This window comes from Crotalus tigris, unplaced genomic scaffold (genome assembly GCF_016545835.1).
Source record: "Crotalus tigris isolate CLP2741 ecotype Arizona unplaced genomic scaffold, ASM1654583v1 scf7180000017939.2460400, whole genome shotgun sequence".
NCBI lineage: Eukaryota > Metazoa > Chordata > Lepidosauria > Squamata > Viperidae > Crotalus > Crotalus tigris.
In genome coordinates, this window is record NW_024096731.1 from 2,053,696 (window position 1) to 2,071,603 (window position 17,908).

Consider the following 17,908-nt stretch of genomic DNA (forward strand, 5'->3'; position numbering starts at 1 on the left):
TGAAAAATGTACTGCAATTAATCAGGTGTTTTCAGAGATTATATCTGAAAGGTTCTTCAGTTCACCTAGCCCACAGGTCGGCAACCTGCGGCTCCGGAGCCGCATGCGGCTCTTTGAGCCTTCCCCTGTGGCTCCCAGCCTCCTCTGCCTTTGCAGAGAGAGACAGAGACAGATAGAGGCAATTGCACTTCCCCGCTTCTCTCTCTCTCTCTCTCTCTCTCCCTCTGTGTGTGTGTGTGTGTGTGTGTATATGTGTAAAAGAGAGTGCACTCACAGTGTTCTCCGAGGAGCTGAAAAGCTTTCTGGGCGGAGCTCCTCCCTTTGCTGCGTCTCTGAAGGAAGCAGGAAGCAGGAAAGGCAGGAGAGAGCTAGCTAGCCCAGCTAGGCTGACTCAGGAATTCTGGGAGTTGAAGTCCATGAGTCATAAAAGAGACGAGGTTGCTTACCCCTGAGCTTGTTGGACAACAGCTTGAAGCTTGCCAGGTGAGCAGCAGATAGGAGGGGGGGGGGAGAAAGAGAGAGAGAGAAAGAGAGAGAGGGAGAGAGAGAGAGAGTGGGGGAAGAGGAGTGGCAGACCAAGGGCAGATAGAGAGGGAGGGGGAGAGAGACCCTTTTGACATCTAAAATGAAGATAACACTGCATATATCCTTTTTTACCCTTGTGTGTATGTAATTTTATTCTCTTAAAGCATTCTCTTGGTGATCATTGTTTTAATAGTATGGATATTCCCAAGAGTCATATTTTTACTTTTATTTTTAATGTGTATATGTTTGTGTGTGTGTGTGTGTGTGTATACACACATACACATACACACACACACACACACACCTATAATAAAGGTAAAAAAGGATATATGCAGTGTTATCTTCATTTTAGATATCAAAAGGGTTTTGCGGCTCCCAGTGTTTTGTTTTTGGTGGGAAACAGGTCCAAGTGGCTCTTTGAGTGTTTTGGGTTGCCTACCCCTGACCTAGCCCATCAGATACTTTGAATTTTTTTGTGTTTTTGGAAAAGAAAACAAAATTTCTAAAGATCCCACTTTTATCCTTATCTCTTAGTATTTCTCCTTTCGTCTTAGCAGTAATTGTCAAAGCTCTATGAGTTGTTTGTAGAAGCTCTCTGCTCTTCCACTATCTTCTCCCACAGGCCTAAGTTTTTGGTTCTGCAGTACCTCTAATTTTTGCCAACTGAATGAGTAGGAATGAATTATAGATAAACATTAATTGCCAATGTATGAACACGGCTTCCTAGATGTTCCTGTCTTTCTCTATTTTAATGATGTTTACAGCAGTGACAAAGCACTTTTAGGATACCACTCTAATTTCAGAGAGACCCTAAAACAACGAGAAGGTAAACCTTGAAGTGTTCACAGATATCCAACATGTACATGTTGCATTCAACTCCCAAATCTCACACTGCAAAAGCCAAGGAAGACTTATACCTTGTCTAGCAATCATGTCCTTCTCCCCTTAGGCAACGTAAAACATAGAGTCAAGCGTAACATAGACTTTTACATCAGTGTGAGGGACCAAATTCTGAGCCTTTCTTCATTAACTATTTGTAGAACCACTGAAATTGCCTAGCAACCCCAGTTTTATCGCTTGTCCTCATGGCTTTGTTTCTTTCCTATTTTCTATGCCCCAAACCATGTAACAGAGTTAGGATAATGTTGATTGTCCTTTCAACTGCTCTAGCAAGAGCTGAGTTTCATTAATGATTGCTTGTAGTAAAAAGCTCTTAGTCAGAACCCAGTGACTCTTCTACCAATCAGCTGCCCAATCCTTTTTTTACAAAAATGTTTATTAAATGAATGTTGAGAATAAAAGCAATACAAATTTTGGAAAAAAGAGTAAAGTTAGTAATAAGTGAAAAAAGATGTAATAGAAGAAAAAGAAAGAAAAAAAGAAAAAAATTATAATAATTTTTATAATATCTTTTTTTCAGCCAAAAATCCAAAAGGTGTTTCCAATCATTTCCAATAAATATGGTTACTGTCCCTTTTCCTAATCAGGAAAATCAATTTAGCTATCTCTGCTAATTATGTCACCTTTGCCAACTATCTCACCATTATAATTCAGTTTTTCCATTTTTGTACATGTAATAGTCTCGCAGCAGTTATATACAAAAACAGTTCCCCAATCCCAAGCTTATTCAACAGCACAAGTGGGTGAAGCTGAGGAAGATAGCTATCATTTTAAATGTTCCATCATGTTTTATAACACTTGATGTAGATTGGTGGGATTTAAAATGGTGAGCAGTTTTTTTTCCCCAGAACTGAGAAGGATTTTGCCAGCAGTTTGAAGCCAGAGATGTTTCTTTCCTATTTGTAAATTGCAATTTGGATGGCAGGCAGTGCCATATTATTATATGGAGACGGCTGGGAAACAGTTGATTTTAGATAACATAAAAAATAGTGAAGATGGTAAAGATGATTTGCTATCATGGATGAGCTGCACTGGTGTCAACATTTTGCTGGCTTTAAATACTGTGAACCTTGGCTTGAAAATGGGGTTCTTCCCAACTGAATAGTACCATTTGATATTCTATTGTAAGTAACCAAATGTCTTGGGCCAATTCTGAACAATGCTTGAGTAGTAGTTGCTACTGAAATGTCCATTAATGTCCCATTAATTATCATTGCAAGCATCCAGAATAAAGTCCATATTGTGTCACAATCCACTTACGGCCAGGTTGTGATATTAAAGCGTTCACAGCGGAAATCTATATTGCGTCACAATCCAGTTATAGCCAGGTTGTGATATTAGAGTGTTCACAGTGAATTGTGCAAACCTCCTATTCAGCAAGTAATTTGTGATCAAGGTCACCATGGAATCATCTTCCAATTTGCTATCTGTAAACTGGCTACACCTATAGATGGATTGGATACTGTATGTCCCATTTGTGCTTTATTCTATCCCTAGAATTCTTTACCTTATTCTAAAAATCTCTTTTTATTCTTGTAAACAGAAGAAAACGAAGACAAGCTCTGGCACACGAGGATAGTATTTTTCAGTCTCAACTTCCCAATCTACATCTCAAATAGTTATTGCAATTTGCAGCATACTGTTGGATATAAAATTGAATCGTTTGTTTTTTTCTCCTAGCAGAAATATTATACAAATGCTGTAATAAACCCGCCCTTCCAATCTTAATGTTTAAAGTAGCATTACCTTTCTGCAGAGAGCAGGAAAAACAAGAGTTTAAAAGAGACTCTACATAATAGGGAAGCTATGAGAGAGAGGAAAAAAAGAAACGTTAAAAATTAGAAAAAAAGCACCTGCGATTTTCGACCAGCCCTAAGAGACTTTATTTCATCTCACATCGCGCTTAGGATGAGAACTTTCCTTCGGCACCGGAACTCAGAATTGACCATCATTCTGTACCGGAAGTATCGAAGGGGAATAGTCTTTCCCCGTGGGCGCCGACCATAGCAAGAAATTTGTCCCTCTATGACATCCGTAGAGAGGGCGGGATTATTTCGAGAAGAGCCTCTGGGTAGTTTTTCGGAAGCTTCTTTGGCTCAGGGAACGGTGGTCGCCGACGGCAGCTGAGAGACCATGTTCCGCCTTGAGGGTCTGGGGCCCAAGCTGGACCCGGAGGAAATGAAGCGCAAAATGCGCGAGGACGTCCTCTGTTCGATCCGCAACTTCCTCATCTACGTAGCCGTGCTGCGCGTCGGTAAGTACCTCTCGCGCGCCCACATCTGGGACAGCGGCTGCCACGTGCTGGGGAATTTTCTTGGGAGCCGCTGCAAAACCAGGATTTATGAGTGATCTTCACATTGGGCTTTTATACGGGCTCCAGTATTTCATATCATTAGTAGATCGGGGTGGAGTAGTGGCTAAGGGGTTGAAGTAGGTCCAGAGCGGAATTGGATTCAAGGCAACTCTGGCTCATGGAAGGTCCACGGGTGGGGAGGGGGGAGAGAGGGACCTTTGGCCAGGCATGCCTCGGGCCAACCCTGCCGAGGTATTTGCGGGAAAAATGGGAAAGGCAATTTGCAGTTTGTTGTTGTTAATTGCGAAGTCGTGTCCGACCCATCGCGACACCATGGACAACGTTCCTCCAGGTCTTCCTGTCCTCTACCATCTTCTGGAGTCCATTTAAGTTCACGCCTACTGCTTCAGTGACTCCATCCAGCCACCTCATTCTCTGTCGTCCCCTTCTTTTATTGCCCTCAATCTTTCCCAGCATTAGACCCTTCTCCAGTGAGTCCTTCCTTCTCATTAGGTGGCCAAAGTATTTTGAGTTTCAACTTCAGGATCTGGCCTTCTAAAGAGCAATTGGGGTTGATCTCTTCTAGGACTGACCGGTTTGATTGCCTTGCAGTCCAAGACACTCGCAGGAGTCTTCTCCAGCACCATAGTTCAAAGGCCTCAGTTCTTTGTTGCTCAGCCTTTCTTATGGTCCACCTTTCACATCCATACATTGCAACTGGGAAAACCATGGCTTGGACTATACGCACTTTTGTTGGCAGGGTGATGTTTCTGCTTTTTAGAATGCTGTCTAGATTTGCCATAGCTTTCCTCCCCAGGAGCAAGCGTCTTTTAATTTCTTGGCTACAGTCCCATCTGAGGTGATCTTGGAGCCCAGGAAAATAAAATCTGTCACTACCTCCATTTCTTCCCCATCTATTTGCCAGGAATTGAGAGGGCTGGATGCCATGATTTTGATTTTCTTAATGTTCAGTTTCAAGCCAACTTTTGCACTCTCCTTCGTCACCCGCATCAAGAGCCTCTTTAGTTCCTCTTCACTTTCTGCATTAGAGTGGTATCATCTGCATATCTTAGGTTGTTGATATTTCTCCCAGCAATCTTAATTCCAACTTTTGATTCATCTAGCCTTGCCTTTCTCATGATGTGCTCTGCATATAAGTTAAATAGGCAGGGCGACAGTATACAGCCTTGCCGGACTCCTTTCCCAATTTTGAACCAATCAGTGGTTCCGTGTCCAGTTCTCACTATTGCTTCTTGACCCACATATAGGTTTCTCAAGAGACAAATAAGATGGTCTGGTACTCCCATCTCTTTAAGAACTTGCCACAATTTGTTGTGATCCACACAATCAAAGGCTTTAGCATAGTCAATGAAGCAGAAGTAAATGTTTTTCTGGAACTCCCTAGCTTTCTCCATGATCCAGCATATGTTGGCAATTTGATCTCTAGGTCCTCTGCCTCTTCGAAATCCTGCCTGTACTTCTGGTAGTTCTCGATCCACATACTGCTGGAGTCTAGCTTGTAGGATTTTAAGCATAACTTCACTAGCATGTGAAATGAGTGCAATGGTGCAATAGTTTGAACATTCTTTGGCATTGGAATGTAAACTGACTTTTTCCAATCCTGTGGCCATTGTTGAGTTTTCCAAATTTGCTGACAAATTGAGTGTAGCACTTTTACTGCATCGTCTTTTAAGATTTTGAATAGCTCAGCTGGAATACTGTGAGTTGATAAGGTTGTTAAGTGAATCTGGCTTCCCCATTGACTTTGCTTGCAAGAAGGTCGCAAAAAGTGATCACATGACCCTGGGATGCAGTAACGGTCATAAGTATGAACCAGTTGCCAGGCATCTGAATTTTGATCACATGACCATGGGGTGCTACAAAAGCCGTTAACTCTGAAAAACTCTCATAAGTCCCTTTTTTCAGTACTGTTGTAACTTTGAACAGCTACTAAATGAACTGTTGTAAGTCGAGTGTATATAAATTTATTGGCTGCCCAAGTCCAATGGACAAGGATGAGACACTGACGCAAGGTATAATCAATGCTAACAAGCTTGTTTTAAATAACCAAAGTTAGTATACATATTTATATGGCTGCCTATCTTAAACCAAACTCTGGGGAATTACAACCCAAGGATAAAAACATAATATACAATTTAAAAAAACTCAGGAAAACCTGGTGCTACAGCTAAATTTTCTGATGCAGCCCACAACACTCTCCTCCATTCCAATCTTAGTAGTAGAGATATTAATCCAAGTTGCAAAAATCCAGTCATTAGATGCTAGCAACAAAATAGGAAAGGAAACTGTAATTTAACAGATGACTGCATTTTTGCAGCTAACATAGAATGACACTACTGTGCAATACAGTATTTCATAAAACCAGTCTTGGACTGTTGGTGATTCTTTCAATATTGCCACTTGGCCCCTGAGTTTCAACAGTAGACACCCAGAAATTAAAGTAGAGAGAAAATCTTTCAATGGGCCTGCTTACGATTTGGCTCTTGTGAATAATGTCATTCTGTTTCATTTCACATTTTTAATATATCTCTAGTTTTTCACGATTTATACACCTGTATTTTATAACTTTAAAGTATATCGATTCTTTCAGTGCCCAAGAAATAGAAAACTCAACTTGTTTTCAGTGCAATTTTGTTAAATCTATTTTTTTTCAAGATCAGAATATTTAGTGCATGACTACAAAGCATTTTGGCTCATCGCCATGGGGAAGAAACTAAGCGAGTAATATTTATTAAAACATTTACCATGGTTTGGTTACACCTTCGCAGGACATTTATTGTCAATTACCTATATATACTATCACTTTCCTCCTTATCTAGCAAACTTTAAATCGGGAGTTTTCATTTTGTTTGTTCAGTGCATCACTGTGTTTCTTTCCATAGCTCCATACATTTTAAAGAAGCTGGACAGCATATGATAGTATGAACTTTGAGGGTTGCCTACATGGAAGACCAAGCTGGACTTTGTAAGCTTTGCTAAGAATGGACTATAGACAAGTGACTCCATATCCTGACAGATGGATCCTGAATATTTCCATATGAAGATTATAGAGCAGCTGAAAAATAATTCTTGTAATTTTGTTCCTGCTTCATGTTTGGTGCAATCTTGTTTTTATTCAGAGTTTATAACCAGATCTGATTTGGGAAAGCTGCTGAATATGCATTGGAATATAATTATCTTTGAAGTATAAACAGTGTTGTCACTATACAATCTCCATGTGAAACCTTATGAATGTATCCTGAAAGATTAAAATAAATGGAGCATATGTTCTAATAATAGTGTTCTGCAATATTTCTGGTCAGATCAGTTAAACTTGTTCTTTCATACTGCATCCTTTTCGTTAAGTTCTGACACTTCAAGATGAGAATAAAAAACAGCACTGTGCTTGAAGCTTTTCAAAAGATCAAAAACAGGTAATGCTAAATTGAGCCAAAAGCAAAGCTGACTACTTCTTGTTTGTCTTTTTTGTGATGATACTCAGTTTTGTTAAGCAAACAAGCAAAAAAAAAAAAAAAAGGCATGGAATAGACAGAACAATTCAGATATAATTAAAATGTGGACTCATCTAATGAAGTTTGTCAGTCATAGTAAAGAAAGGAAGAATACCATACAATGGGGAGATAGGTACTAGTTTAGACATGACTTCCATATTAAAGACAGGAATTGCAGCCGTACTGATCTGCCTGCTCCCAAAAATATTGATTTGAAATGAATCAAGGTCAGAGTCAACCTACTGGTATTGTCTCCCTTGAGAGCAATGAAGAAATTAGGTGCAGCTTCAGAAGTTTTTTTTTTTTTTTTTTAAAGATTAAATCAACGGAGGCTAGGTCAGCCAGATAAAACCTAACTGCAAGATAGCAAAGCTTAGTATCCAGATGCCATGTACAAAAAGGAGAAAACGCTCTCTTTCACATCCATATCAGCTTCTTCCAGGCGCTTTCATTTCATTCAAAAAGCAGTCTGGGGTTTGTGTATGAGGCTGTTTTCTTTGATTTCTCTTAAAATGGTGACAATTCAGAACAATATGTGAATATATCGTGAACATTTCCCTGAATGAAAGCAGCCATGGCTAAGTAAGCAATCTTTATTCTAAGAAAAGTGGTGTGGTCATTTTTAAATAGGGATTTCATTAGGTTCCATCAAAATTTGTGGACTATCTTTAGAAAATAAAAACTGGGGGGAGGGCCCTGAAATTTAAGGGTTGTTTTGTCTTGGAAGTACACCCCTATCCAGTCAAAATATATAAGTAAACTCGGAGTTGAGCGATAGAATAACAGGAATTTCTTTTCTAGCAAATGGGTATAAGCATGCAGGAAACTGCACTATAACTGTGAGTTTCCATCTTGTCTATTCTATTTTAACAATCATTACAATATGAAAAGTGTTTCCTCAATTTTTACATAGGAGAGAAAATACAGCTAGATTAAAGGCATTATTCTATAATAAGTCAAGCAACTAAGACCATACAGATGAAACAGTATGTTCTCAAATTTGGCGCACTTTTAAAGATGTAATAGTAACAGTATAACAGTTGGAAGGGACCTTGGAGATCTTTTAGTTCAACCCTCTGCTCAAGCAGGAAACCCCATCCCAGGGGTAGGCAACCTTGGCTCTTTTATGACTCATGGACTTCAACTCCCAGAATTCCTGAACCAGCATGGCTCAGCTTGGAAACCTCTCACTTTCCCCTCAGCATGGTTGGCTCAGGAATTCTGGCAGTTGAAGTTCACGAGTCATAAAAGAGCCAAGGTTGCCTACCCCCTGCCCTCTATCATTTTGTAGGCTGTGCCAGTATAGTGATTGAACTGTTGGGCTAGTACAAAATTTAAGATACAAGAGAGAAAAGATTCTACTCCACCGGAGCCATGACAATTCAATGGATAACTTTGAACCAGTCACTCACTCTTCTCTCAATTTACAGGGCTGTGGTGAGTATATAATGAAGTAAAGGTCTTGGAAGAAAAGTGAATATAAATCTAGCAAATTTCATTCAAGTGGTTAAACTAATGCAATATTAGTTTAACCACATTCAAGTGGTTAACATTGTAAATACAATGTTGTTTCTGATATTTCTCACAGGGCCATTTAATTTTAGGGACAAAAATGATGGAGAATCAATTGCTTAGTGAAGGGAGAGGTCCAATGAATATTTTGTCTCAATTTTAAATGGCCTCGAATACAATAATTAATGTTTTGCCAGTTAGTTGGTTGCTATAGTAAGTTGTAATGTTTTCTAGATACACTTAAGAGTGGTAATAAAAACATTTTTTTAAAAAAACATGCTTTTATTATGTTTTTGTTACATACTAACTATATGCTCAATATTCATCAAACACTAAAAAAGGGGGTACAAATATCGCTATTACTCAAGAAAAGATTGAGATGGTATCTTCTAGTCTTCAGAAAGTAAGAAAGCATTCACTAATTCATTGGCTTCTAGATTGTGTTCAGTTCCAGTCCCACTGGAGGATGTCTCCTAGACAGAAGTGGGGGAAGGAGAGAAAAAAAATTAACTAGTGGCATCCACAAATAATATTTATATGCAGTTTTATAGAAAATTAATTTGAAGGCTTCTGTTTTAGATTCAGAGGGTTGTATCGTCAGGTACAGATAAATAATTGGTTATAATTCAGCTTATTGTTCCATTAATTGTTCTCTTTCCATGCACTGTCCTTATGTAACCCACTAATTTTCTTTGTATCCAAAGATGCATACTCTTCCTCTTTTCATTCCTACCTTTTAATTCCTATTTTTATAAGATCCTAAAATGCACTTTCTCCTGTGCTACCATAGTCCCATCTGTTCTGGTTCTCTGTTTTCCTTTTAAGACGAGGAGGGGAAAGTGCTACATTTCAACTTTGGCCAACATTCACTGATCCTGCTTTGTGTGGCAGCTTTTACAGCCAAAACTACTTGCATAGTGTGCATATAAATGATTGTGGGCTATTTGCAGAATGATTGGCAGTCATATACCAGAAAATGTGGCATCAATTGCTGTATTTCTCAAACACATGGAGTAGTTCTTGGAAAAATGTAGGATAATATCACACACTGTAGAGCAGGGGTGTCTAATTTTGGCAACTTGTGGACTTCCAACTCTTAGAATTACATACCTAGCCGGCCATGGGAGTTAAGTCCACAAATCTTAATTTTGCATCTAGTATAGAGTCTCTATACTACAAATACAATGAGAAAAGGAGTTGTGATTGGCTCACAATCTTTTATTTTGCCCCGTATTAACATGTTTCGGTGGAGTTAAACAGGTTAAAGACACAAACAATTATGATACTGCATTAATAAGAAAGGATGCTCCAGTCTCCCCACTACCATTACCACCTTAAGCAATACGAGATCCATGTATGCTACCAAGTCCCTTAACCTGTTCTCATTACTGTGTGGTCTAAGCATTTCACTGTCCCAGTAAGTCTCAGTTTTCTCCATCTTTTTTTTTTTTTTTTTTTTGAGAAAGTGAGCCAACCTATCTGGCTTCACAGATATTTCTGCATTGAAATCCATCATGTAAATTATGAAGTTGAGGATAGCAATCCCCAATTACCCAAAAATAAATCACTGCTGCAAAAGGTCTCATTTCTGAGATGCTTCAGAGATCAGAATTGAGGAGATAGCCATAGAGTGGCTATTTCCAGCAACGTTTCCATAGTTTCTACAGTGCCTTGATTTTGCCTATAGTAAAATGTACATTGATTCTGTTCGACAGCACTAGGCAAAGGATACCTACTAATTTCCTTTTTAAAAAGTTAGAAACATAGCCAATGTAGTATAAAGTTCTTTCAGTGGATAATTCCTGTAACATGTGCAATAATGGTGTGGAAACTGCAACCGTGTGCGTATAAATATTCCACGGTGGTCAAGATCTGTTTGCCTTTAGGTTAAAACAGACTTGTAAGCCTTTCCCCCCTTTTTCATTTTATTATGCCATCCTTGTCTGAAAAAAAAAGGCAGGCATTTACATTCATTTAAAAAGGCATTTCTACCAACGAGGACTAAAGGGATCAAGGTTACCTTACTACTTTGCGTCTTCTGATGCTGGGAAGTGATTCTTCTTATTTTTACTCTGGTGTAGGACTTTAATAGTCCCCTCTGCCTGTGTTTCTCCCACCATATTTGCGGCATGACACTGGTAAATGCCCTCATCATCTTTTGTCAGTGGATTAATCTAGGGGACAAACAAGCACACGAAACGTATTATTTGGAGTCTTCTTTCTTTCTTTCTTTCTTTCTTTCTTTCTTTCTTTCTTTCTTTCTTTCTTTCTTTCTTTCTTTCTTTCTTTCTTTCTTTCTTTCTTTCTTTCCTTTCCTCCCTCCCTCCCTTCCTTCCTTCCTTCTCCTATAATTGCAGTGTGATTGTGTTTGCATATCCGTAATCCTTTTTTGTGGCAAGTTCTTAAAGAGATGGGAGTACCAGACCATCTCATTTGTCTCTTGAGAAACCTATATGCGGGTCAAGAAGCAACAGTGAGAACCGAACACGGAACCACTGATTGGTTCAAAATTGGAAAAGGAGTCCGGCAAGGCTGTATACTTTCGCCCTGCCTATTTAACTTATATGCAGAGCACATCATGAGAAAGGCAGGGCTAGATGAATCAAAAGTTGGAATTAAGATTGCCGGGAGAAATATCAACAACCTAAGATATGCAGATGATACCACTCTAATGGCAGAAAGTGGAGAGGAACTAAAGAGCCTCTTGATGCGGGTGAAGAAGGAGAGTGCAAAAGTTGGCTTGAAACTCAACATTAAGAAAACCAAAATCATGGCATCCGGCCCTCTCAATTCCTGGCAAACAGATGGGGAAGAAATGGAGGTAGTGACAGATTTTATTTTTCTGGGCTCCAAGATCACCTCAGATGGAGACTGCAGCCAAGAAATTAAAAGACGCTTGCTCCTGGGGAGAAAAGCTATGGCAAATCTAGACAGCATTCTAAAAAGCAGAGACATCACCCTGCCAACAAAAGTGCGCATAGTCCAGGCCATGATTTTCCCAGTTGCAATGTATGGCTGTGAAAGTTTGACCATAAGAAAGGCTGAGCGCAAAAGAATTGAGGCCTTTGAACTGTGGTGCTGGAGAAGACTCCTGCGAGTCCCTTGGACTGCAAGGCTTTCAAACCGGTCGGTCCTAGAAGAGATCAACCCCGACTGCTCTTTAGAAGGCCAGATCCTGAAGTTGAAACTCAAGTACTTTGGCCACCTAATGAGAAGGAAGGATTCACTGGAGAAGAGCCTAATGCGGGGAAAGATTGAGGGCAATAGAAGAAGGGGACGACAGAGAATGAGATGGCTGGATGGAGTCACTGAAGCAGTAGGTGTGAATTTAAATGGACTCCAGAAGATGGTAGAGGACAGGAAGACCTGGAGGAATGTTGTCCATGGGGTCGCGATGGGTCGGACACGACTTCGCAATTAACAACAACAACAATCCTTTTTTATATATACCTCTTTCTGACAGCATCATTCAGTGAACCTTTGGGTACAGCAGTTCCTTTGCTATTTAGGAACAATAATTCTTGTTAAATGGTAAGTCCTCTCCTTGTCTGCCAAGTATAGATACCGTTTTGATCCGTCCAGAACAAACTTGATAATTTCTTGGTGATCAATTGGGAAAAACAACCTTGTCTATTGTATTGTTTATTATTTCAAGGTATACAACTCCTATAAAATTAGTAGCAAACATGACATGTACAACGTCCAATAAAATCAACGGCAATCATCATCAAAGATAAAGGCTCCCTAAATTAAGATCAATGGTGGATCTCTTGGCAAAAAGAGAGGTGGTTTGCTACAGCCTCCTTCCTGGCTGCTTTTGCGTTTCCTGTGTTAGCCTACAGCTGCAGGCTCTATTCTTGATCCCCCATTCAAGTACTGGTCTTTAATTTGTGTCACACATTAAAGGGGCTTTGATGTCACCATTGTGCTGTCATCTTGACTTTTTTGATCACATCCTGAGGACATATTGGTTTGACGGCTTAACATTTTAAGATTAGACAATGGCAGCTACGGGCAATTCTCCGTAGACAAAATTGTTATTAAGAGGTTTTTTCCTGAAGATAGAAGGAGTTTTGGTTTATTTACAATATATATAATTAATTGGGTTTCTATTGTAAGCTTTATGATTTTATTATAAATAGAAAGTTATTTATTGCTATGTTGTTACTTATTTTTCTATAATATTACAATCAACTATTAAAAAAGTTGAAGTCCACAATCTTAAAGTGGCCAATTCTGAGGACCCCTGGTCTAGGAAGATATTCTACATTACTGAAAATGGTATTGACATTCTAATACATATTAAATCTTCAAGTACATTTTTATCAATAAAATGACTTGGGTTTGGCTAGTCCAGGGGTAGTTAACCTTGGCTCTTTTATGGCTCCTGGACTTCAACTCCCTCTCAGCCATGCTGAGGGAAAAGGGAGAAGTTTCCAAGCTGAGCCATGCTGGCTCAGGAATTCTGGGAGTTGAAGTTCACAAGTCATAAAAGAGCCAAGGTTGCTTACTTCTGGGCTAGTCTAAAGAAAAGAAGAAATAGGAGAGACATGACAGCAGTATTTCAATATTTGAGGGGCTGCCACAAAGAAGAGGGAGTCAAATTATTCTCCAGAGCATCAGAGGGCAGGACAAGAAACAATAGTTGGAAACTGATCAGAGAGAAGCAGCCTGGAATTAAGGAGAAACTTCCTAACAGTGAGGATAATTAACCAGTGGAACAGCTTGCCTCCAGAAATTGTGGTCGCCCCATCACTGGAGGTTTTTAAGAAGAGACTGGACAGTCACTTGTCTGAGATGGTATAGGTTCTTCTGCTTGAGCAGGAGGCTGGACTAGAAGACCTCTAAGATCCCTTCCAGCTCTATTCTATTCTATTCCAAATTTTATCATGTTATATATTGCTATTTTATATCACAATATATAATTATTTTTATGGGTTTTTAAACATATTATTAACTTTCACCAGCTATAATTTTTATGGGAAAAATAGGGGAAAAAACAGAATGCAGTTTGAAATATAACATCAGTAGGAAGATGTGCTTGTCACTAGAATTCAATTAATAGTTGAAGAAAAAATACAGAAGGAAATACTACTTCATACATAATATATTTCAGTTTTATGGGTTGCTCAAGTTCAGATTTCCAAGTAGAAAACAAAGAGTTTCAGCACATTACTTTGTGAATATGCGTGTAAGGATGAGTGTAAGGATGAATATTCTTATTGTCAGTGAAAAGGCACTTAAAAGAGACTTGCATACTTGCTACAAAGCCTAAAGTCCTTTTGATCTTCCCTTACACCAATGATATCCTTTAAGCCAGCATAACAAATAGAATGAATAATGGTGGAGATCCTGTTCCACCCATAGATGCAGAAGCTGTAGTTTCCATACTTGCCTCTAGTATCCTTTTAGCAGACCCAGGACATTTCTAAATGCAGCAAAGCACCACTGCATTTGGTGGAGCTAATACTTTTAGCACGTTCTTTTTATAAGAGAGAATTAAGGAACTTCGTGAGGCAAAATGGGTGCTTTAAACCACGCCCACTCTAAGCATCCATTTTATGCCCTAATACTTCTGAAACCCTGCAACTGAGTCAATTATTCCCAGTTTTATTGTTTCATACTTCTAAGAAAGCACCCTTCCCCATAAAATCCCAATCCTTTGGCTAAATTTCAAAATCTGTCTAGTTGCAATCAAATCAGTTTCTGGCATGGGCAACCTATCTATCGCCTGACAGTCTGTTGAGAAGGGTAGGATCATGACGGTAGGAATAAATGGAATGACAGAAGAAAATAAAATAAAATAAAAGAGGAGATGAAACCATTAACCCGCTGGAGGGGCTACTAATTGACAGCAAATCCCACCTTCCCCCTCCTGCTTTCCCAGCCACCCATCTTTTAGTCTCATGTCGCTATATCTTTATTGTTTTTTTTTCACGGTTTATTCTATTGTTCCATTGCTTTGCTACTGTTATGTTTACACTTCTTTTCATTTCTCCGTTTTTGTTGATGTTGTTGTAAGCTGCCTAGAGTAGCCCCACAGTGAGATAGGAGGCAAATACATTTGACAAATAAATAAATTTGGCTTTTATACCACAAATGACTGAGTTTAATCACACTCACTGATGATATGCAATCCTAATGGATCATTCACCAAAGAAATGAGATCCTACGCAGAAAAATCGTTCCATGTCCCTGTAGCTGTCCCATTACAAATTGCCTTCTTGCTCCTTCTGACGTACTTACCAAAACCCAACCGGTGCTCTCATGCTTAGAAGGACCACCTCGAACCTGAACAGCCATGTTAACTCTGTCTCCGGGCAATTCCTCCAAGAGCCTAACTCCCCTTGGGGACTCAGTGACCTGTGGAATTTAACAAAGACAGCATGTTCGAAAGAGATTCATTGGCTTAAAATTATATATTTTATTCAAACATTTTTTATGTAACAACTTGTAATTTAAAAAAAAAATCTTACGGCTTTGTTCAACGGGGAATATTTGTCACTCAGAGTTGAAATGACGGGTCCTTGGTGCTTTCTGAGCTTAGTTGTTTTCTTGCTTTGTTTAATATTATGCCTCATCATAACCTTACATTCCAATACTCTATGACACTTTATTTGCTATAGCTATTGTACTGCTTTTCCTAGCCTACCGTAACTCAAGATTCCCCTTCCTGGGATAGTCATAGGCTTAACCATCTAATGTAGGGTGGACAGTGAGAGGCCTTTGGACCACTTTTTTGCATCCTCAGAGCCCCTTCTGGTATCTGCTGCCAAAAATCAAAAGCATTATGAGAAAGGAAACACAAGACATTTGTTGTGCAAGTCCTAAAATAGCCACAATGCAAAGATTTATTTAAAAAATAATAGAGAAGGCTTGCCATATGTATATTGTATCTTTACCTCATTCGCTACAATCCTTCAAAAAGGGTGAGAATTTATTTTATTTTATTTTATTTTTAAAATTTATAAGCCGCCCCACTCCCGGAAAACTCTGGGCGGCTAACAATAAAAAACACATAAAACATAACAAAACAAACAGTACAAGAACAGTCATCCAGGGGTCAGATTTTATAAACCCCAGGCCTGCCGGAAAAGCCAGGTCTTAAGCAGCTTACGGAAAACCAACAGGGTGGGAGCGGTCCTAATCTCCGGGGGGAGCTGGTTCCAAAACGTGGGCGCCATCAGAGAAAGCCCTCCTCCGCGGCCCCACCAAATGGCACTGCTTGGCCGACGGGACCTGAAGGAGGCCCAGCCTGTGGGATCTAACCGGACGTAGGGAACTATGAGGTAGTAGGCGGTCTCGTAAATAGCCTGGCCCTAATCTACCTTTACCACACAACAGTCTCTTCTTACACTGTATATTTAAGAATAAACAGAGCTCACTGAATTTAAAATACATCTATCTTCAGGACTTCAATGCTTTTGTCAGCTCCAGCTAATTAAGGATACAGAAAAAATTGTTAATACATCCAAATAAGGAGCTGCTCTGCACTCCTGAAGGATTTTAATGGAACCTTTAAGATCCATTCTGTGAACACCTCTATATCTTGTAAATTGATCTTTTTTGAGTTCTAGAGCACAGGTATCAAACTTGCCACGTCCCGTAATGTGACGTATCGTGACTTTTTTGCACTGCTGGAGCTGGAGTGGGCACGTTATCTGTATGATACAACCGGCCCGCAGGCCGGCCGTTTGACATCCCTGTTCTAGAGGATCCAGGATCAACTGTATATAGATCACAACCTGTTCTCACAAGTTAGATATTGCTTTTGAATCAGAAATTTGCCTGGCATTGATGTAGCTGCCTGATTCAACCAACTGGCATCTAGAAAGACCCTTAACCTACTTTCTTCCAAGTGATGATTGGTGTTGGAACTGCTTTCACTTCACAGGATAGATAGACTTGGGCTCCAGTTACATTGTGAATCATTTTCGGTGGCACAACTATAGCGGGAGCTGTAAGAAACAGATATATAGCATTTTAGAATTACTGTGCATCTATATGGAAATAAACAGATACATCTGAAGGCTGCACTTTTTAGCCTTGTGAGTTTTCATTGAATGCAGACCATAAAAATAGTTCCCCTAATGGTTGGTTGCAGGTTAATTCTTTGCACTAATATTAGTACATCTGCCTTAAAGTTGTATTTCATTTGCTAGGGTGGAAATTTAATGCTTAACAATTCATGAAGAACAATCTGGAGCCTTGCAAAGAATTTGGATTCTTGAGTGGCATATAAATTAAAGATATGTAGTATATCTTTTTCATTGTCCAGTCTTCTGGGGCAACTGTAGAGATACATCAGGAAACACAAAGACAATTTAAGAAAAAAGCTGCAGTTGTCCAGGATGTGGTGCTGTTGCTCTTTCATGGAATCCAATAGTGCTTTTTCATGAAGATTTTCTTAACTACCTGTATTCAGAGTTCTTAAATTCTTGTGCAAGAAAATTTCAGGGTCTGAAAAAAATCAGACTCTTAAAACATGTAAATGAAGTATGAACATGATTACAGATGTACAAAGCAAGAATCGCAGAAGTGCCTGATCTGCACCATTGTGCAACATGTGAGTTTCAGGGGAATTGAATTATGCCCTGATCTGATCCTGGTAAGAAAAAAAGAATTTTGAAACAAAATGTTCAGTCTGCTATTAAAACAGTCCACACTCCATTAAATGCAGAAACAGACAACCTGGAATTTCCAGAAGTTGTTGAATTCAATTCCCAAGACCCCCCCCCCCCCCAACCAGTATAGCTAATGCTGGGACTTCTGGGAATTGTGGTTAAACAACCTCCAAATTCCTAATATTAAATCATGATTCAAAGAAGGTAAGCTGGAGCTTACTTATCAAAGCTTCTAACAGTTTAAATAGTTTGTAAAAAAAATAATTATCTTCCCTAGTATTTAATATTTTAAAATACTTAATTTTAGTATAATCTCCTGCTGTTAATTTTGGTAAGGATTTAAAGAAAACTATGCTTCTGATGCATGCATATATCTATGTCTATGTCTCTATCTATCTATCTATCTATCTATCTATCTATCTATCTATCTATCTATCTATCTATCTATCTAGGTTTGCATGTTACTAAGTATTATTTTAGTAAAAGTGCAATTCTAAGCCTCTTAAGATTAACAGGCTTAGTGATTTAAGACTACTGGTATG

At 39.1% G+C, this 17,908-nt stretch overlaps 2 protein-coding genes across 2 annotated transcripts in view; one reads left to right on the forward strand and one right to left on the reverse strand.

Moving 5' to 3' along the window:
• Positions 1-3,423: 3,423 nt before the first annotated feature.
• TOMM5 (translocase of outer mitochondrial membrane 5) lies at positions 3,424-7,012 on the forward strand. Its single transcript, XM_039344844.1, has 2 exons — positions 3,424-3,679; positions 6,622-7,012. Exons 1-2 carry the CDS (start codon positions 3,559-3,561, stop codon positions 6,654-6,656), a joined length of 156 nt encoding a protein of 51 aa, XP_039200778.1. The 5' UTR covers positions 3,424-3,558; the 3' UTR covers positions 6,657-7,012.
• A 1,991-nt stretch (positions 7,013-9,003) lies between these two features.
• IGFBPL1 (insulin like growth factor binding protein like 1) overlaps positions 9,004-17,908 on the reverse strand; it is a 39,839-nt gene continuing 30,934 nt past the window's right edge. The window contains exons 2-5 of the mRNA XM_039344843.1: positions 16,591-16,700; positions 14,989-15,105; positions 10,763-10,916; positions 9,004-9,215 (exon numbers count right to left, since the gene is read on the reverse strand). Coding sequence (XP_039200777.1) covers positions 10,767-10,916; positions 14,989-15,105; positions 16,591-16,700 — 377 coding nt within the window. The 3' untranslated portion in view covers positions 9,004-9,215; positions 10,763-10,766. The remainder of the gene's footprint in view (positions 9,216-10,762; positions 10,917-14,988; positions 15,106-16,590; positions 16,701-17,908) is intronic.

Excerpts from the sequence above, each read along its gene's own strand:
- TOMM5 (XM_039344844.1), top strand. The coding sequence starts at position 3,559 with ATGTTCCGCCTTGAGGGTCTGGGGCCCAAGCTGGACCCGGAGGAAATG. Across the intron at positions 3,680-6,621 it reads CGTAGCCGTGCTGCGCGTCG|CTCCATACATTTTAAAGAAG; the intron begins GTAAGTACCTCT and ends TTCTTTCCATAG.